At 38.3% G+C, this 23058-nt stretch overlaps 1 protein-coding gene across 2 annotated transcripts in view; it reads right to left on the bottom strand.

Annotated features, from left to right (window-relative positions):
* The window catches only part of LOC127967973 (receptor-type tyrosine-protein phosphatase gamma), a 225749-nt gene that overhangs the window by 157938 nt on the left and 44753 nt on the right, over window positions 1-23058 (bottom strand). For both annotated transcript variants that reach the window (XM_052568742.1, XM_052568743.1), the window contains exon 2: window positions 10255-10347. In XM_052568742.1, coding sequence (XP_052424702.1) covers window positions 10255-10347 — 93 coding nt within the window. The remainder of the gene's footprint in view (window positions 1-10254; window positions 10348-23058) is intronic.

The raw sequence follows: 23058 nt of genomic DNA, 5'->3' as shown, positions 1-23058 counted from the left end.
TATAACTCACCCAAGCTAAATACACTTAACACCTTTGTTTTCCCCCATGTGTTCCCCCAAATGTTCTTCTAGCTTGAACTGAATTCCATTCCTTTGGAAGTTAAAATATGTTCCTGAAACTCAGAAAACAACGATGGTGATGTAAAATCGCTAGAGAGAATCCTCTGAATTACTGTTGCAGTGAACGACTAGAGGAATCACTCCTGGAATACTGATGCTTGACATCATCATAACTATAGGAGAAATATTTCTATGAAATATTTATTTTTTCCCCCCAAATTCCCTGTGTTCCATTTCAGTTTGTTTGGATTCTGTGTTTTGTGGTTTTATTCAATTTCAAAATCATTAAAGGTTTCTAAATGAATTCAATCAATCAACAGCTATTACATTTGTTTAATCACAGTGATTACCCAAACAAGTTTGTTTGTTCATTTTTCTTCGCTTGTTTGACAAGCAGTTTATTTAGCAAGAATGTCTTCAATTTATCAAAAGTGACAGTAAGACATTAATAATGACACAGTATTTGTATTTCAAATAAATGTTGTTGAATTTAGTTTGATAAACAAAGAACCCTGACAAAATAGACCATATTTCACTTTGTTATTTAATTAATGTATTCATTTTAATTTAATATGATCAGCTTCAGCATTTTTTTATTTTTTATTTAAAATTGTTAGAAATGTTATGACATTTCACATGTTGATGTTAAACATTTTTAATCATATGAAAAATTAAAACACAGCATTGTCATTTTTTTTAAAATAAAACACTTGTTTTCATGTTAGTCAAATAATAATAATAATAATAATAATAAAGCTAAATCTTATAATTATTACATTGAATAATACATTATAGCATACAAGTAATATATATATATATATATATATATATATATATATATATATATATATATATATATATAGTATATAATAAATAATAGGGGTGTGACGGTTAGTATATAACCGTGAGACCGGCGGTTATAGTTGAACACCGTCATTAGAACTCTATAACCGGCAAAACCGTGTCATTAAAATATTTTTTACAAACATTTTTTATCAAAAATTATTTTCATTTTTTAGATAGGATCATAAGATCCGCAATATATCGGGAAACATGGTTTTTACCACTTAATGAAGTTTTGTAAATCGTCAGACATGATATTTACCACTTCATTAACTTTTGCTTTGTAGAAAACCTTTCTTAAAAACGAATTTCGTTTTGTACAAATTTTATCTTAATTTTAATAAATGTTTCATCAACCAATTGCATGTATTTTAATAAATAAAAAGCAAATATAGCAGACAATGATAACCGTGACATGGAAACACCAGCGAACCGCGTTCACTTGCACTGCACTGTGAACTAGAGCGCATCTCATCGTAATGAAACTCAGCGTAGGCCTATGCCTCATACATTAGCATTAAATATCTTTGCTGCATCCTTTCTAGAACAGACGGGTGCGGCTTTGAAATTTGCTCAAAAAACTGTGGCGCGGATGATGAGTTTTGTGACACATCTCCTTAATAAACGGAGGTCTGAAATCTCTGCCCCTTTACCGATCAGAGCGCGCGCTGAAACGGAGTTAACCCGCTATCTCCAAGAACAACCAACTGACTCTACGACAGATCCACTAGCATAGCCCCCCCCCCCCCCCGACGGTTATGTTATGAACCGTCACATTTGACTCACGTCATAACCGTCATCACCAATTCTGAAACCGGCACACCCCTAATAAATAATATATATAATAGTCACAATTTAGTTTACATCAGGTTAAACTGAGTAAATAATTAAATAAAGAGTATGCATTATTTAAAACAAATATTTTACATGAGAACAAGCAGTGGAATTATGAGGCATAACATTTTTTAAATATATATATATATATATATAATTTTTTTTAAATTTTTTTTTTTTTTTTTTACCAGCAGAACGTTGCAACAGACCAATCAGAATAAAGTATTAAAGAGAGCTATATGATAAACATAAAAGCTTGCCTGATTGGCTGTGACTGTTGCTTAGCGCATCCTTTCTTCTTTCAGTGAGGATGGGAATATTGCTTTGCTATTGCTTCGAAATTTGTTGCATCATGCCAAGACAAGATTATAAATGGTAAAAGACCTCATAAACCACAGGAGATGATCTCACATTATCAAAACCCAACAGCATGTTTTTCTGTAAAAACATGCTCATTTGTTTCACTATGCAGATTTCATAAATGAAAGTCAAATAGCTTAATATGAAGTCCTCGCCAGGCTGAAGTCGTGCAAAGGCCACAAGAGATGAGCCTCAGCTCTGTAAATACTGCAACAATTCCCCTTCACCGCTCTCCTCTCTCCCTCTCTCGATCCGTCTTTCTGCTCTCTCCTGAATACTAACACAGCCCTGGGTCTGTTTGCCTAGCACTGACGGAAACAGCAACATGTCGGTGTGTTTCAGCAGTCAGGTGTGTGTGTGTGTGTGTGTGGTGAAGGAGGAGGCTTTGATATTTACATTCTGGATATATCAGCCACTCTGTACTTCCAAACACACAGAGCTGGCCTTTAAAACCCAGACGTGGATTCATAATGGAAGACAATGGTGGAAGAGATGGAAGAAAGGGGGATCGTAAAACAACCTGTATAAACAAATGAGTTGCCAAGCAGTTAAACAAATCAGTGAGTTAGAAACAGATTTTTTTTTTCTTTTGCCATAAGACCAGAAACATACCTCATGTTTCTCTGGCCGTAACAATCCCCCATCCTCAAGGGGGCGACAGAGTTACCTATAAAAATGTCTGTGAAATTAAACCAGAAATAATTTAGGTAGCTAATATACAAATGTGCTGATTTTTAATAGCTGTCTGAGTATGATTTGTTTCCAAACGTCACTCTGCAATGTTCCATTAGCGCCCCTTGTGGCACCATTGACATTTAGCTATATGCGTTGTACTACAAATCAAAATTTTATACGTTTCAGAATGCAAAACCACACAAACATAATTGTCGACACATTTTAGAATGCAAAGACGCATAAACATTTAAGAGTTTAGAGTTGGAAAGATGTTTTCATTTTTTCGTGTCTCTTATGCGTACTAAGGCTGCATTTATTTTATTTTAAATGCCGCAAAACAGTAATATTGTGAAATACCATTACTATTTAAAATAACCATTTTCTTTTTTAATATATTTTTAAAATGTAATTTATTCCTGCGATGCAAAGCTGAATTTTCAGCACCATTACACCAGACTTCAGTATCCTCCAGAAACCATTCTAATATGCGGATTTGCTATGTAAAAAAAATTAAATAAAATTGCTGAAACCATGATGCATTTTTTTTCAGGATTCTTTGATGAAAAGAAAGTGTCAGAGAACATAACTTAATTGAAATGGAAATGTTTTGTAATGTTTAATTTAATGTGTTTAATTAATGTGTCCTTGCTAAATAAAGGTATTAAATACTTCAAAAATATATAAACTGTCCCCAAGCTTTTGAACCGTAGTGTACCTCTGTGGAAGAGTAGATTTCAGGCCTGTGATGAGATTTAAAGGCAACCCTGATCCAGCAACCTACGAGCAAACACTGCTCACAGTTTGACCTGACTGCTTCATCTGAATCGCTCACTTGCCTCCACCACACACACACACAAACACACATACAGTGCACCTTGGGACGTAGCTCAGATGAAATGTGCCTCTGGGTCAGGGTTCTACAATGGGAGGATAACTCAAATGGCACCATGTCATAATCCATTACAGACTGTTATAGGCTGTGCAGTAAATTGCACAATAACAGCAGGTCCATCGAGTGACGTGAGGCAGAGATAGTGCGGGCCTGTGATGAACTCTCCAGTACGCACTGCAGGCTCATTTTATCAGATCTAAAGCAGATCTCATAATGGATCTCATTTTACTCACTGCTGCCAGATTAAACAGATCAGCACATTCAAACCAAAGCTGGTTATTGATTAATATAAAATCATATCACCCCTCCAACTTATCTTTCGCGTTTTATGGCCTTTGCCTGTACTACTGGAATGTCTTTATAAAAATGTAACAAAATAAACAGTTAGTGAGTCATTCTACAACGGCCAATTCCATTTTTATTTCCTTGTAGTTTGTTTGGAATGACCCTCAGTTAACCCTATTGCACATGGAAACGTTTATTTTATGTGCAGGTTTTCATCTGGAGGATGTCTTTTTTAAAGCGTTTGCATATGCAAATATTCTATGAGACATTTCCCGACAGATGTTAAATAGACCTTTATAAACTGTATTTAAGATGTTTATGATTTAGAATATATGTAAAACTGACTTTTAAAGACATTTATCAGATGTTTGAACACAGAAGGTGATTCACCCTGAGAGGAAGAAACACACACACACACACACACACACATGCACACAAAAGCTATTGTTAATATGGCACAAGGACTTAGCACAGTAAGAAGAGTAATAAAAAGTTCATAAATTGTGTATATATTCATACTTTTTGTCAAAATCTTATTTTTAAAAGATAATTCTGAAGAGAGAAAAATATTTGCAATAAGTAAAATAACTTGCATCTTTTTTTTTAGGAATGACAAGAGGCAGAATTAAAAAGAAACATTGAAAGGAAATCAGCTAGAGTTAGCATGCATAGCCTAGCATGACAGACGAACATGGTTGAATGAGAGCAACAAACTCAAAAACAAAACAAAAAATTCTGAGATTTAGCTTTCTTTTTGAAACAAAAACAGAGAATTAAAACAGAAACAAGCACGAGGAAGCGATCGAGAGAGAGCGGTGAACGTTTCTCATTAGCATGCTCAGTCAGGTACGGCTCTGGTCTGGCTAGCTCCGAGCATATCCAGCTGTACTGGAGTCTGCCAGCTGTCCTGGCCCACAGACCCGGCCATAATTACCGCTTTAAGAAGAGGGAAAACGGGCACATTATGAATACTTCCCTCCGCCTCTATCTATCTCATCAATGCGTCTGTCGTCGTCTAATTAGCGGTCTAACTGATGAAAAATACCCTTGTCAAAATAACTCAAATAAAGACAAAAGTTTACGCAGCACCCCATTTACAGCAGAACTGCCTCAAAGAACAAAAGCTTTCAGAGAAGAAAGTTCACCGATGTCAAAAAAAAAAGAGCGGGAAACAATGGATTAGGTTTTTTAGGCAATGCTATATTTACATTCAGTTATTTCGCACCAGTTAAAAGACAATCTAGAAATGAAGATGACAATCTATCTCAAGTAAGATGACAAAAAAATCGGTTTCTATACAATAACAAATCCAAACATTCAGAATTTATCAAATTAAAAATTTGAGGTTTAAAATTAAGAAAAGAAAAAAAAATGGTGTAATATTTGTCTTGTATCCAAATGTACTTACTACATAGTAGGTGAAAACAGTTCATTCACAGAATTCACTGTATTTAGAAGAAAACTAACCAGATGACTTACTACTTCCTCAGAGTTTCTGATGTGTTCATCTGACAAACAGTCCCATGAGGCCACAGGAGAGGATTTGTGAATGGCAGTGAAGCAACACAACAATGAAGCAAGAATGCTGTATGTCCGGATTTCATTCATACTACACACATATATACCACAAATAATATACTATAACAATAGTCACTAAATAAGATCCCAATATGACAATCAAATAAGATCAAATCAAATGTTTTCAACTTTATTCTGCCAACTACTGGTGTGGAGGAGGCACCACAAACAAATGTTTCCATTTGTAACCCAGACCTCCCCTATTTATTGACATACTGGCCACACATGATTCATATCATTTCAAACAATAGGTTTTTTGCAGAGCATTATTTGGCTGGTCATGTAATCTCAACATTGCCAGCACCATTACAGAATGAAACACATGCTAAAAAAAGTACAATTAATTTCTTTAAAAGTAATATTTCCTCTGAGGGAATAACATGTAACACCTTCAGAATTCTTACATAACAGCACTAGCTGTTGCATATTAGATTCACACAAACAAACACACCCCACAGGAAGTACTTTGTCTGTCTGATTAAGAGTAAATACCAAACATGAGGGTCGACCTGCTGTGCTCTGCACAACATCTGGAGTGGATCAACATCTGTGTCCAGGTTGCCAACTTCGCTAAACAAAAGCTGGCAGCCTTGAGCACAGAGCTAATAGAGAATGATAGGAAGGGGGTAGATGATGATGATGAAGGCCTGCGGAGAGGTGAACAGAAGATCTGGGAGACTCACAAGATGCTTGTGCCTGTTAACAAACAGATGGAGGTTCGACTACGGCTGAAGCGTGAAAAAAGATGATAATTTGAAAGTCTTTTCAATTGTTTTCATCCATAATACATCTATATCCAATTGACTTTCATCAAATGGAGAAAAAACTCACTGTATCAAAAATATTTTTGTGTTTATTAGAATAAAGAATTGCATACAGCTTAGGAATAATAGGTAAATAATATACTTTTTTTGTGCATACTGTACCTTTAAGGATCATTTTACTGTTCAGTTGAATGAAAAATTTATGGACTCCACTAATGCAAGCAAATCATGAGCCGTGAAAGCATTTACCAAGTGATGGCTTTTCAACAATCAGAAGTGGCACAGCAAAGGCAACATATCAAATTCCATCTTCAAACCGCTTTCTATAGAGCTTCACAGCGGCTGTGAGCTGATAATTCAAAGGTGGCATCTGGGGATGAAATTACCTTATGTGGGTTGTCATGAAAAGAAAGAAGCAGTATTTTCCGTCCTTTAAATTAAATCCTATTAATGGAAGCACTGCAGTGAACACAAAGAATTTCAAATTAATATCCACTGAATAGGCTGAGGTTTGCATGCAGTGATCATAACGCTTCCGCAGTCCTGCGTTACAGAGTTGCAAAGTGTCTGTCGAAAACGGTCATATAGAAAATGTATTTCGGGGTGTGGCATTTGGGGCAAGATGCCTGATGGTTCCTGGAAGTAGATATCGATCTTGTTTCAAGGTTTTTGATACTGTGCTCAGCCAGAGAGCAGTTTCTCTACATTCATTAATCATTCAGATATGCCTGTTGTGTTTACAGTCCAAATCTAGCACATTTCTGCGAGAGGCTTTTCAATTTAGATGCTTTAAAGATAATAGTGCCTCACCGCCAATGTGCGACTGCTTCAGTGCTTTAAATTACTATGCATAATGTATCTCGAAATGGCACTTGCGTGGTTTTTGGACTGGTTTTCACCATCGCTCAACGCTGTGCTATTTACTCATCAGATAAATTGGAATCTGCCGGTTTGTGGGTGTGTTTAACAGCATATTATGAGGATTTTATTGACGGTGAGGCTATTAAACAATACTTCACTGCGTGAGTGTTCGGCAAAGTATAATCAACAAAAACTAGCTAAATGACATAATTTTCAAGAAATATGGTGACTTTCACTATGTTTGATGCAGATGCTAGTCAAACAATCGAAACCTTTTCCTAAACCACATCCCCAAAGAATGTCAACTGGACTACAATAACACTGCAGAAATTTTTTTTTTTTTTGGAGTATTTCACCAATTCCACATTGAAATATGTGAATAGTTAACGATATTTAAGTGTAAACTGCCTGAGCTAAATTTGGCCCAGTGGGCCGTAAGTAGCCCAGAGAAGTCATAAGACACGTTGTTAGGGGTTTTGTTTGATCAAGCATAATTTCCAGGGCTCTTTAGGGAGCAATAAATAAACGGATAATGGAGCTTGATGCAAAAACGGTAAGGGCTTTGTAACTGGGCAAGCTAAGAATGATGGCTAACCGGAGGGTACGAGCATGGCAGCTTTGCAAGGCGCAAACAGAGTAAAGCCACTTGACAGGACGGCGAGCCGCTCTCAGAGTGAGGATCATCTGGCGAGTTCATTAAATCTGCCTGCAGGACAAAGTCATCTGTGCTCGTCAACAGCATTCTGCTCACAAGAAGCGATAGGTGTACGGCAACCAGATGAATTCAGAGCAGTATATGCATGAAAACATGAATGCATAACCACTAGAAAACACATGTGGAAATATAAATACACACGGGTGTGTGTAACGTGCTTTATGATATCTAGCAATGAAATCACAGTTTTAGAGGCTTAGCATACTCTAGGACCCTTGATGTGGGTATGAAACCCGAAGGCAGATTTGCCTCTGGAACACACACTGACTCTGAATCAATTTCTACAGTTTTATTGATTTGTGTCTAAAAAAACTTTGCCATTAGCAAAACAGGGATTTGTAAGACCGTCTGAACTAGGGATATCAAAATTGCCGATATGAAAAGTCGATACAAGAAAAAAAAATAGAGATATTTATGGAGTATCCAGAGTACTGACTAAATCCAGTAGCCAAGGGCATTCAAAATAACTCTTGAGTACTAAATATCGGTATTGACAGAAGTTATTTTGGTTTCGTGAGAACACTGACCTGAACTAAATGTTTAATGAGTTGGTCAGTGATGTAGAACATCTATTATAAAGAAAAATCTTGTATACACATGTTTATATCATTATTATTATATATTTATCATTATTTTCCTAAATGTTTTTAAATATATATGTGTGTGCATATGAGTGTGTATAAAGATTTTTTTTTTCTCAAATATCCAGATTTATTATTTTGTAAATATCATTAGGTTTTAGACTTACTTGACCTCGACATAATCATAATGGTCCTTTTTTTTCTTTCCCCAAAATGAATTTTAATCCAGAAATTGAAAACATGTTCATCATAGAAGAGGTGTATCCAAGTTACTATACATACAAATTGCTCTTTAATCAATTTTTGAATAAATGAATCGATAAAGACCAAAAAAAAAAAATGAGTGGCATTTCATTGACTCAAATGTCACTGCAGGGTGCTGTCGGTTCTTGAAGAGTAATAATTATTAATTGTTGTGCGTTAATGAATAATCTAGTTTCCTCATGATGTGGCATCATGTTCTCTTCTTTTCACCAGGTTACTGATTAAAACTTACTTGCTAATTAGCATGTACTAATTGCCTCTACTTGTGACAGACTTGGCTGCATTACCATCCATGACTGACTAAAAATAGCATGCTCTCTCTCCCTTCCTCTGCACAGGTTGATGTCAAAGATGACTCGCTTACACAGCGGGCAAACTACACAGCAACTGTGGGAGCAGCCACAGATGCCCCAGTGTCACACCCCATCAAACCCCTGACCGAAGAGCACAAAGCATCTCCTGTCTCTGGACAGCAGGGGTTGATGGGAATAACGCAAAGCTTTTAACATAGGCCTACAGTTCTGTACTAAGCAATAAGGCGTCATCATAAGAAATCCTCTCAACGACCAAAATGCTGGGCTACACGACACAAATTTTTAGTAGCTAGCTTTTACGTAACAGGCTTTCTACGTTAGCTTACAGCTTAGCAAGCTAATTTCACATTTGCTTCCCTGACACTGGCAGACAATGCCAACGTAGACATCCAAACGCATGCAATAGAGAATGATGACAAATGTCAGCCTGCAGGAAGTATTCAAATGTTAGACTGTGTAATTATCACTTGAAAATAGATGTATAAAAACACTAAAACATCAAGATCCTTTGACTGAAATCGTCTTTGATGTGCTAATATATGCACACACACACACAGAGGTTGTGACTTCTAACACTATAATCTTTGCAAGCTCTTTTCAGTAGGGAATTGAATAGATTATATAAACATACTTCAATTCTACACATAATGCCTAATATAAAAAGCCTTTACTACCGACACTACTATGGCAATGAATGCACTGCCTCTTAACAAAGAAATGTTCCTCTGAAAGATCCTTCAACCCCTTAACAAGACATTAAATGGTGCATAATGTACAATAAAGACCACAAGATCACAGAAGTGCAGGCACCTGAGTGTTTGTTGGAAGCCATCTTTGCAATAGGGCCACCCTTCATGCTGGCAAACATGAGAAAACAATGGCAGGGAAAAGGGGAAGCATTTAAATAAATACAAATAAATATCATTGGTTGCCGCAGGCTTGGTGGCACAGTAAAAGATTAATGCTATTCTTCTGCAAATATTGCTCAGAGGGACAACATGAGTCACTTTCTCAACAGTAAAGCAATCATGAAAGCAAAAGCCAGGGAAGACCCTAAGGCAAGGCCTCTGGGAGTTAGGTGGACAGCTCTGGATGAAAGACTAGCTGTCTATCAGAGGCAGTTCATGTGTTTTAGTGGTAGCAGAACACATTGGCTTTTGAAAGAGAGAAATGTAAATGTTCCTCTTTCGGAAGTGTCTCTATGTATGTGCGAGTGTAGTTTGCTCACCTGAGTAGGCCCAGTAGGACTCTTCAGCCGCTCTGCGATGCCTGTCACCAATTGACCGGTCATGATGCTCCGCTTTGTTCCCTTCAGCCAATGCTGAAACAGAAAAATAATGAGACATAGTTTTAGATTATGTGCTGAGATGGTCATATGGACAATGTGAATGTGTCTTTCTGATCCTGTTAATAAATGCTCATAATTTAAGTGAGTGACGTAACATAGAGCCAAGTATGGTGACCCATACTCAGAATTCGTGCTCTGCATTTAACCCATCCAAAATACACACACACAGCAGTGAACACACACACCGTGAACACACACCCGGAGCAGTGGGCAGCCATTTAAGCTGCGGCGTCCGGGGAACAGTTGGGTTTTCGGTGGCTTGCGCTTCAGTCATGGTATTGCCGGCCGAGACTCCAACCCGAATTTTATGTCCTATTTCCCAAAACAGCCATCCCCGTTGACTGATTAATATTAAAAGTCTTTGTTACACTTGGTTACATATCCAAAATCTGCCAAAGAAATGTATGTTGTATCTCTAAATATTTTTAACTAAATTAAATTAAATATTGTCTAAAATGTTTTATTTTAGTGTACATATTTAACTCAGTTGTATTACCCTACACCGTGTTAGTTTTCTGTATCGGGATCAGCCACTGAATAATCGATTTTCATATAGGAATCCACACGAGTACACAAACATACACAAATCACGAGGGTCGAACTACAAATCACAACTTGTGGCACAAAAACAAATCATGAGATACAACCTCACACAGTAATGCACCAGCCTGTGATCTCTGGCTGAACCAAGTCATTAAATCCTGTATAAACCAATCTGGCTAAAAAAAACCTCACTCTATTAGAGAAAAAAACAGCCCCCCACACAGCTGTATTTACAGCCTGTCTGCTCTGGGATCAGTTTTCCCCTCCCTCATTAAACATGTATGAGGGGCTAAATAAATAAACAAGTCCTGATTGGCCGGTGAGAGGAAGGCTAAAGCGCTAAGTGGTGAGTCAAAGAGGCTGCGGACAGGGCACTGGCAGCCAGAGACAGTGAGCTCTTCCACCGCTCCATCAGAGACACCAAGACCAGGTGTGTCCCACCGTTAGGCCGAACTAATCAAGACTTAACCCAGCAAGAGTTCCAGACCCCTTCGCCTACTTGCTCAGGGCTCTAAGGCTCATATTAGCTGTGAGAATACAACACCAGAGGATTGGGGAGCTTAGATTAGCTTAAAAACCCAAACCTCTCGGTCGCCAAGGATGCCAGAGATGTGTCTGGGTTGAATGAGAATTTGTTCCGACTTGCAGCAGGAGCTGGAGGGGTTAGGAAGGATGGCACACATCCCAGCAGCCTGTGGCCTCTGTGTGAGTTTATCAGAGGCGATCTCGACCCCTCGGTTCCTTGCTGCAGGATGTCAGGGATGCACTGGAAGGTGAAGAGATGACGTGAGATCAGCCTCACAGCTGTCGTCCACATCCAAACTCTCAAACTCACTGTGGCAGGACTTGGGGGTGAGTGCCATTTTAAATCTAGACTGACCCCCAAAAAAAGACTCACTAGAAGAGAAGGAAGAGAATAGCTGAAGAATGCACTAAAGGGACAAAAACCATGGCAATATGTTAATGAGAAATGGGACACATTGTTTCCGCAAGCCTGCCGATGTGCTGACCACACTATGATAACAAGGACACACTGCCTAAAAGGCATCACTCAAAACATAATGCAATTTACATGGCCCCTCTCTCTCTGAGCATGCTGGGTAAGTACAGTATTGTTCAAAATAATAGCAGTACAATGTGACTAACCAGAATAATCAAGGTTTTTAGTATATTTTTTATTGCTACGTGGCAAACAAGTTACCAGTAGGATCAGTAGATTGTCAGAAAACAAACAAGACCCAGCATTCATGATATGCACGCTCTTAAGGCTGTGCAATTGGGCAATTAGTTGAAAGGGGTGTGTTCAAAAAAATAGCAGTGTCTACCTTTGACTGTACAAACTCAAAACTATTTTGTACAAACATTTTTTTTTCTGGGATTTAGCAATCCTGTGAATCACTAAACTAATATTTAGTTGTATGACCACAGTTTTTTAAAACTGCTTGACATCTGTGTGGCGTGGAGTCAACCAACTTGTGGCACCTCTCAGCTGTTATTCCACTCCATGATTCTTTAACAACATTCCACAATTCATTCACATTTCTTGGTTTTGCTTCAGAAACAGCATTTTTGATATCACCCCACAAGTTCTCAATTGGATTAAGGTCTGGAGATTGGGCTGGCCACTCCATAACATTAATTTTGTTGGTTTGGAACCAAGACTTTGCCCGTTTACTAGTGTGTTTTGGGTCATTGTCTTGTTGAAACAACCATTTCAAGGGCATGTCCTCTTCAGCATAGGGCAACATGACCTCTTCAAGTATTTTAACATATGCAAACTGATCCATGATCCCTGGTATGCGATAAATAGGCCCAACACCATAGTAGGAGAAACATGCCCATATCATGATGCTTGCACCTCCATGCTTCACTGTCTTCACGGTGTACTGTGGCTTGAATTCAGAGTTTGGGGGTCGTCTCACAAACTGCCTGTGGCCCTTGGACCCAAAAAGAACAATTTTACTCTCATCAGTCCACAAAATGTTCCTCCATTTCTCTTTAGGCCAGTTGATGTGTTCTTTGGCAAATTGTAACCTCTTCTGCACATGCCTTTTTTTTAACAGAGGGACTTTGCGGGGGATTCTTGAAAATAGATTAGCTTCACACAGACGTCTTCTAACTGTCACAGTACTTACAGGTAACTCCAGACTGTCTTTGATCATCCTGGAGGTGATCATTGGCTGAGCCTTTGCCATTCTGGTTATTCTTCTATCCATTTTGATGGTTGTCTTCCGTTTTCTTCCACGTCTCTCTGGTTTTGCTCTCCATTTTAAGGCATTGGAGATCATTTTAGCTGAACAGCCTATCATTTTTTGCACCTCTTTATAGGTTTCCCCCTCTCTAATCAACTTTTTAATCAAAGTACGCTGTTCTTCTGAACAATGTCTTGAACGACCCATTTTCCTCAGCTTTCAAATGCATGTTCAACAAGTGTTGGCTTCATCCTTAAATAGGGGCCACCTGATTCACACCTGTTTCTTCACAAAATTGATGACCTCAGTGATTGAATGCCACACTGCTATTTTTTTGAACACACCCCTTTAAACTAATTCAACTAATTGCCCAATTGCACAGCCTTAAGAGCGTGCATATCATGAATGCTGGGTCTCATTTGTTTTCTGAGAATCTACTGAACCTACTGGTAACTTGTTTGCCACGTAGCAATAAAAAAATATACGAAAAACCTTGATTATTCTGGTTAGTCACATTGTACTGCTATTATTTTGAACAATACTGTATATTTTGATATGAACAATGGGTGACTTTTTGTTTCAATGACAAACTGCCTTCTGCTCCTCGCTGCTCTACTTCTTCAGGATAGCGGCTTGGACATGGTGGTGAATGCCAATGAGAGGGTATGCTATGGCTTCTCTATGAATTACATTATTGATTGCCGATATTCTTTGAACAGAAAATGTAATTATGCAATGCGGCATAGTCGCTATCCTCCCGATATGTCACTCATGCTCCTTCTCTTTCACTCAGTCACTGCCTCCCTCTCTTTGTCCCTGTCCATCCATCAGTGAAGCTGTCTCCCTCATTCCAACACTCCAAAACTTACTTCCTGTGAGTAACTTGGAGAGACTTGGGATGCTTTGAGAAGTCAATACATCAGCAGCTGGGTCGACCTAGTCTAGAGGCTTGCTTTCTTCATTCCGGTCTTTCAGAGATCTCTTCCAAACTTGTCTACGTTTCCATATCCAGTTCTGGCTGGTTCACTCACATGGTCACTTGCTTCAAGAAGAACCAATGTTTGTTTTTTGGACTTTGGCCAATACCATCTCCTACTGTCTCTCAACAAACACCATCCCTGTACCCCAGGCCTTATTTTCTCTCCTCCAGATGTCTTCAACAATGGAGCATGAATGCTTTAAACAACCAAAAAATTGGGCAACAGCACCTTATTGAATGTGACTCAACATTCAATCAAAGAGAAGCAGCATGTTCCAACCCAACAGCTTGTAGATACATTCTAGAAAGAGAAATGGTGAGTTTAGAGACTGGAGGTGAAAAAGGTCATATTGGAAAAGCGACTATGCTAAGGAACATTTGGCCAGATTATGGAAAAATGCTTTAAGAGACACTTCACAGATGACTTATCTTCTTGTGTGGGACTGTTTTCAGATGTGCAGTGGGCATCACATGTAAATCAAGCTATACGAATTGGGACATACCATATACAGACGAACCTATACTGGGGCTGAGCGATTTTTCTGATTTTATTGATTAATTCAAATGTAATGTTTTGCCATGATTTTATAAAAAAAAAAAATAGAGGAATTGCGATTTTTAATATAATTATTTAAAAATGTTAGAATTAGACACTTTGACAATATGCCAGTTATAACAGTAAAGAGAAAAGAACGATCCAACCGCATGTCGGCGAACGTGATGAACTGCTCACATGTGATGCACTCACATCGCTAGGCGACATTCACGCCGAATGCACTTTTGTGTTGACAAAGACACGGGCAGTGGAATACGAAAAAAAATGCATGCCCTCAAAGATGGGATTGAACTTGTTTTAATTTGAATGGTGCATTTTTAGAATGCCGTTTCATGTGTGAGACGCTGCAAGAGACACGAGTGCAACAGTCAAATGCGTTATAGTCTACTGGTCTTATACCTTCAGTCATTGAGAATTTGAATTACCTTGATTTTTGAAATTTTTTTAAAGCATTTTCCTCATATTATTTCTGAACATATAATATGTATAAGACAAGTTTGAACACAATGTAGTTGCAGTTCGTGCATCTTTTTTTTTGCAAATATATTTAACAAGTGATTTGTTTAACATTTACATTATGTAGACAACTTGATGTGTGGTGTACTTGGAATACATTTTTATTTAACTACTGCAGATGGTTAACAAAGAAAAGGTTCATTGAATCATGTTGTAGTAAAAAAAAATAAGTTGATTGGTGAATTGAAGTATGTGATATCTAATGTGTTTAATGATTTTAAGAATGTCATAACAGGCCTGTCACTATGTCACTCAATATAATAATAAAATCAGTCCTCATTTTCTAATATGTCATTCAACTATGTTTCGACACAATGCCAGACAGGGTTGGTTAAACTTGTTAAAACATGCATGCATAGTTATAGTTTAATGCTTTGCCTCATAGAGCTCAATGCATTGGTGCATTAGGCAACACTGACAATGGTCAAATCATTGTACCCAACTTCTAAAAGTTTGATTGATTTGATTGATTGATTTTCATTTATAGACATAAAAACAGCATTTACTTTTATGTTTATGAACTATTTTCCACCAATTTCCTCCTGACAGTATTGGTTTAGAAACACACACACATTCAGAGAAGATGGCACTTACAAGAAAGGGAACATGTCCAGTGAAGTGCACACACTGACAAGTATGACATAGCTTAGTCTCATTTCTGTGGTATATGGGGCAAGCTAAAAACAAAATAAAACAAAAATTAGTTTGATACCCTCTGCCCCTGCTTTGGGTACTGTGAAGAAGAAAACTCCATCTCTTGCCCTGCTTTGAGATCAGGAGAGGGGAACAGAGAGAGAAAGAGAGAACTTTATAAAGAGATACCAAGAACGACCAACCACCACTGGAAAAACAACAACTCATAGCCAGATTACAAACAGACCCACACACAAACACACACTCAATTCAACCCAATATGCACAAAGAGCCTTTGTACACACATCCACACACACATGATCAAGAGAATGCATGAGGCTGGGCTAACATCAGACACACACCAAAAGAATGTCATATTGTTCAAAAACAAGCAATATCGGCTTAAAGCACAATCTTTCAAAATCCAGAATCAACTGTGAGTCGATGCCAGTGTACGCTTGCCTTCTGTGATCAAATCTCCGGCGCCAGGGGTTCCATCTAGCCAGGCTTTTCTAAATGAATTCTGACGTAATTGATTTACATGCCTCTATTAGAGCTGCAGAGTTTTATGAGGAAGATATTGGGAGTTGACGTTTTTGTCAGGCGGTCTCCATAGAAAGAACGACAGAATGAGCAGAGTTATGAGGGCTTCGTTTTCAGACACGGATACCGGAACTCTCAATGAGACAAGTCTCGGAGGAGCCATGCAACGTCGTCTAACTGCCACTTTGAGATTGCTTTTTGCAGAGGACGGGCCAATCATCGCGTAATGAAAGTGTGTGTCAAAGAAGTTTATTTTGAATGAAACTTAAGGAGCTCTCTATGCCAACAACCATTGGTGATCAATAAAAGTTGTGCAGATAAGTCAGAAATATTTAAACTTGAGACCCTAAAGCAAAAGAAAGTCTATATGTTGTGGTCATAGTTAAAAAAAAAAAAAAATGAATGTAGAAAGAAATGGCTGCCATTGACACTGCCATTGATTATATGTCAATTCATTTAGGCTACGCAGACGCTAGTATGTTAGAAAACAGAATAATCACACTGGCGATATTAGTATAAATCCTTGGAAAACTGACTAGATAATGAAAATATGAATAAAGTCCCATCCATTTTACCAGATTTAATAGTAATAACAGAGATTTGCTTTTGAAATTATGCTATCATTTAAGCTAACAACGTCATCACTTGTAAAACACCTGTAGGCTTCTATATCCAGAAAAACATGCGAAAAACTCATGCTAAAACTACGATACTCTCAAAATGCTCTTACTGATATTTTGGAATATTGATTAAACGGCCAAATATTTTTTGGCACCTTTAGTAATCAGGGTTCTATAATAAATAAATAAACGAAAAAAGTAGTGGTGTTAGTGTCCACTATTCAATTCTGACTGTCATTCAGTTATTAATGTTCAGTTATTAATGGTGACTTCAGCCTAAGGGGAAAAGCTGTTCTCATGCTTAATTATTTCGGTTAGATAGTTTTGAATTTTAAGTTTGTTCCAGCTTCATTGAAATGCACATCAGGCATTCACATTCATGCACTTAACCTTGATTTTGCTTTTGTCTTTTTTTTGGACAGGAGGGTCAGCATGTGTATGTGTGTCCTAATGGACTCATTAATATTCTCCTCCGGTCTCTCCTGAAGGGCATTCACCCTGTGGGCATATCCAGGACACATATATACCCCACCGTCCCACGTGAAGATGCACATGCTTTTACACATATGGAGCAACATCTGACACCCAAATCTGTCCAGAAATCTAAGATGACAGCAAATAGAGCGAGTACACGCTATGGGAAAATGGAAGAAACACAGATTAGGACAAGTTGTGAGCATCAGAAAAACAATGGCGTCAACACCTTTACCCATGCTCCACTTCTAATGCCAATCAGGAAAAGCTTGTCCATAAAGTACATGGTTTGATGTTCAAAAAACCATGGCACTTGTTAGAAGACCTGACTCTTAATTTGATAGTTTCCAGATTAATCTGCGGCAACTAGTATAACACTGATGTACACTATAGATTTAAAATCTCAGTCAACATTAATCCTCTTGTGACATAATCCAAATATTTGGCTTCATTTGGATGCAAATTACAACTATGAAAAATTGATAATGTACAACCTCTGGCACTAAGAAGTCAAACTCCTTTTAGCTAAATTAATTTAAAAGCACACAATGTACTTTTTGTGTGGAATTAATACAATATTTGAGGTGGGATCAACTTTCTTTAATGTAATTAACTTCATTTTGAGTAAAGTATCAGCTGAGTGCTGGGATTTCTATTATGCCTTTTAACCAAAATGGCACCACTCTCAAAGAACCTCACGTGTTCACGTGTTTTGAGAGCCAAACAATGAGGTCACTAAGGCCCCGTCCACATGGAGACGCGTTTCTATGAATACGCACAAATGTTTTATCCGATAGGCGTTTCGTCCACACGGATCCGGCGTTTTCATCAGGTGAAACCGCTATTTTTTGAAACCGGGTCCCAGAGTGGATTAATTTGAAAACGCCGTCTTTGCGTTTTCGTCTGGACGGCTAATCTGTATATTTTCTGAAACGATGACGTCATCAGCCCACGTCTCCCCCATAGTCAGACACCTCTACGTCACGTAACAGCAACAAAAACATGAACAAACACTGAACGATTGTCTTTTTATTAACTAACATTAACACTGATTAATAAATGTATTGTTCCATGTTCATTTGTGTACCACGCGCAAGGTTTATGAGCATAGTCCAAGTCTTCTTCTCTCTTTTTAGTGTATCTCTATGGCAGAATTACAGCGCCACATACTGGTCTGGCATGTATACTACATCATTATGCGGTTTCGTGTGGACACGGATATTTCTTGAGACGAGGAAAAAAAAGATTGGATTGGGGTAAGCTCCGTCTCCGTGTGGACGGGGCCTGACTGTGTGTCAATAAAAAAATGGAAGGAGACATATATTTTTACATTACTAGATCTCTAGAAAGGACCAAAACAGAGATCTTCAATACACGGGTTGGAACAACTGGCACATGCTGGTGGTTGCTGACTCAAAAATAACATATTTAATAGGAGCAGCGACCCTTTTTAAGTTAAGAAACACTTTTTTCTTGGCCCACATAGGGCTCCAGTGCCATCATGGTGTAGGTTGAATGGCGTGTTGGTGTGCTTTTATCTCTCTTGAGACATACGGAGAAAATAAAGAAACTCAATGAAGTGAAATGAAGAACAGGTCCTTTTATTTCTCTTTAAGAGTGGCTTGAAGGTCAAGGCACATGAGAAGAAATATCCGTAACAGATTCCACATAGCAAGGCCAACAGCCGACAGTGGACAGCTGCTTCTGCCTGTCGTGGTTCAACTCCCACAGCTGTGAAGAGAGGTGACGCGTTTGCATCGAGTGTGTGAAACTCTCCTGTGTCTTGTACGCATTTCAATATCAATGCATGTAGACTCGTCAAACGCTGGTGAGAGAATTTGCGTCCCGTCCATGCTGGGATTAAAAACATGCCACACTGTGAATCTAACAGGACAAAGGCTTTGAGGTCTCCAGACATCAGCTTTTGTAGCATTTGTTATGTCTACATCAGAGTCCTGTGGCTCAGCAGCTATCTTAATGACTTCAAGGACAAGACAGGAGGTCTATTGTTTATGGAGCACTGAGTCCAAAAGAGCAAGAGAGAAGGAGACTGAGAGAAACGGACCGTTATTAAATCGGAAGGCGCCTAAGCAGCTGACAAGCAGTGTGTGACTGTGTGTGTGTGTGTCAAATAGGGAATGAGAGAATGAGAAAGGGGGAGAGACAGTGAGAGGGAGAAAGAAAAATGGTGCTGGCAGCGCCAGGCGACACTGTTAGACATAATAACATAATTTGAAGTAATGATGGTTGCCCTTTAAGATAGTCCACGGGGAGAGAAAGAGAGATGAACTAGACTGTCTTTGGTCTCCAAAAGCAGCGTCCAGCCACACTGATGGCAAAAGCCATTTATAACAAAAGCAAACAGTGTACTGTCACTCCTTGACCAATTAGGTTAAAAACACGACATGAATGATTGGCCAAAGCATTAGAAGCACACAGTTCCACTGTATATCCATTATTGGGGCAGTAAAAATTAAGCTTATAAATACCTGGAGAAAGTCAGCTGTTAGCATTCCCATAGATCACAAATGGCAGTTGACCCCCTCAAGAAGGATTCAATATTTATTTTAATGTTGACAGGATCTAACAAATTTGCTCAGGGTCTATCTGACACAATAAGGAAACAACATGGGTCCATTGGAACAACTATGGCTACGTATATAGGCCTACATAAAATTCACTGCAGCTTCCAGTTGAAATGAACACTAGTGGTAATAAAATGCCAACAACTTTCCACACATATGACACTTGTGATGCTATACCTGTGAAACACAAGTCACAATAAAAAACTCAAATACGTACTTGTAGATGCAAGCTAAAATGTCATTGTTGGTTCTTTTTTTCTCAGTTTGCTTTTCTAACACCAGTGGTTAGGTTTAGTTTGGGTGGTACGGCATTTCAAACATTCCAAACGTTATACAAAATTAATCTTTACAATTTTAGTGAAAAGGACAACAACCATGTTAATAAAATGTTTCCAGATTCACACTTGAGAAAAACTGAATGTGCGCTATAAACACGAGTTATTAATACAGTTAATGTTATTTAACTGATTTTTGTTATTTAACTGATTTTTATTTAACTGATATTATGTTTTTCAGAGTCCTACCAAAACAAATTGTCTCTGTCAAAACTATTATAATGGAATGTTTGTGATTCATGTATTGTGTATTTTATTCTGTTAGAAAACACAACTGATTTTGAATGGACTGACCAGTTTATGCTAATGCTAGCTATTGCAATGCTTACAATGCCCTTATGTAGTATTATGAATTGGGTTCTAGCACTAACACATTTTGTAATGTAATGGCATGTGAAAACAAGCTTGCATTTTTTTTTTCATGTCTGCAGACTGAAATTACAGCACCAGAAAGACTATTTAGAAAAACCGTGCAATGCTTCGACAAGTCAAGTCTTCATCAGGCACAATACCATCCATCTTTTTTCATCATTCTTGTTTTGTTATCCTGCACCTGAGCCCAATTTAGGTTTTGGATGTGCACACATGTTTTGACATCTGTATTACATAACCAACACCATATGCATAATACATATTTTGTATTTTTAGGGTAATTTCATGTCAATTTAAGAAGATCCTCACAAATGCATCCATTTTTAAACTCAGTTCGAACAAACAACTACTGTACTCTACTGTACTGCTCTTTATAAATAAAAGAACATTTGCAAAATACGTAAACATTCAAAGCCTATTTAATGAATACATGGGGGTCATAAGCGTGTATGTGCGAATCACACACTGTATACAAGCAGGAAAGGAGGTGCTTAATCATTTTTGCACCTGTTTGTGATTAGCAAACCCTCACACTCATAGCGGGGCATTAAGAATGTTAAAGACACCGGCGGAGCGAACTGCAAGAGCCTCGATTAGACAGCAGTCAGTCACCGTAAGGAAAGAGAATGAGAAAACTGCTTCCCGTGGCTTTGACTGGGAGGAGACACTGGCGCCGCTCCAGTGGACGTGTGTTTGTGTTCGAAGTGTGTGGAAAAGGGGGCGCCTCGGGGCAGGACGTTCGGGCATGGAACTCGGGCCCACAGGAAACGAGAGAGAAAAAGACGAGACCTCGAAATAGCACTCTACTTCCCCTCACTTCTATTTGCATACAAAAGCTAGAACTGGCCATGGAGTTCAGTCCCTCGAGGTTCCTACCGAATGCCAGGAACGCTCTCGGTACCTCTTACTCTCTCGCTCTCTCTCTCTAGCTCTCTCTCACAGTTTTGCCCAGAACTCCTTGGAGTCTATCAGGCACTGCATTATGCTTTCTGCTGGCTTCATTAGTCCTGTATGCTGCACCGGAGAATTTCATTACAAACACACGCAGCCAAAGTTCACTAAAAAACAACAGTCCCTGGGCTACACGAGTTTCCTTTGTGATCTGATTACCCAGAGAGAGAGTGAGAAAGATAGCGTTTGTGAATATAAGAACTGATGTGAGCAAGAAAAAAAAGAAATCAAATAACAAAAAACAAATCATGGAATAGATCCACACCCAATGAGAATTGTGTTGACGTTAAAAAACAAAATGCATAAAATGAACGGCGCTTTCACAGAAGGGCTGGATCCCAACCAGGCCGCCATGTGTTCTGCGAAACTGCGAATGTTCTTTGCCCTCTGCAATATGCTTCACAGATCTTCCCTATGAATAAATCACCACGGTAGATACCGCATTTCCTGCGTCAAATTCTCATTCATGTCATTTGTCTCACTTGGGATCTTCGTCTATGTCTCATTTACATTTTTTTAAACAATTAGTCATCACCAACCTGTTTGGTTTGACAGAGATGAGTTTCATTTTGCCACAGATATGCCTTTGATGACAGAGGTGTGATGTTCTAGTGTTTTTTAAACGTGTGAATGTTTCATATTGGAGCTTTAAGTCGAAATCATTGTGCTAATGTCAAGAAACATTGACAAACACGTGTTTTACAGCTCCTGTTTTGTGCGTAGGTGACTGCATGTGTTTCGTAACCTCATCTGGATAGAGAAAAGGCAATGTGTTTAGCCTCAGCTGGTTGCGATGACACCACACATGCCGCCGCCATCCGGCTAATGATTCTGAATCGATACGGAGGCCTGTGGTGCTCCTTCATGCAAAAGGGGTCACCTCGCAGGTCACGGCTAATCTATTACTGCCCAAGCACCAATACGGCCTTGGACACAGAAAATGTCAGCACAAAAGTAAATGGAGAGAAGAATGTAATAATGCATAACTGATACAGGGAGAAAATGTGCATACCTTTTAAAAGGTGAACTATGAAACTTTTTTGTAGTTAGGACATTTTCTCTTATCCTGATTTGATCAAAAAAAGACAAATATATCACCACGTAAAAAAACTAAACCAGTATGAAGTCGAAAGTGTATATTTATATTTTTATGCAAAACATCATTAGGATATTAGGTAAAGATCATGTTCCATGAAGATATTTTGTCAATTTCCTACCATAAATATATCAAAACTTAATTTTAGGTGATTTTCTCAATACTTTTTCTATTTTCTTGCACCCTCAGTTTTTCAAATAGTTGTATCTCGACCAAATATTGCCCTGTCCTAACAAAACATAAATCATTGGAAAGCTTATTTATTTATTAATAAATTAATAATTATTAA

This window comes from Carassius gibelio, chromosome B11 (assembly GCF_023724105.1).
Source record: "Carassius gibelio isolate Cgi1373 ecotype wild population from Czech Republic chromosome B11, carGib1.2-hapl.c, whole genome shotgun sequence".
Classification (NCBI taxonomy): Eukaryota; Metazoa; Chordata; class Actinopteri; order Cypriniformes; family Cyprinidae; genus Carassius; species Carassius gibelio.
The sequence above is the reverse complement of the archived record's forward strand: the minus strand, read 5'-3'. Positions and strand labels throughout refer to the sequence as shown.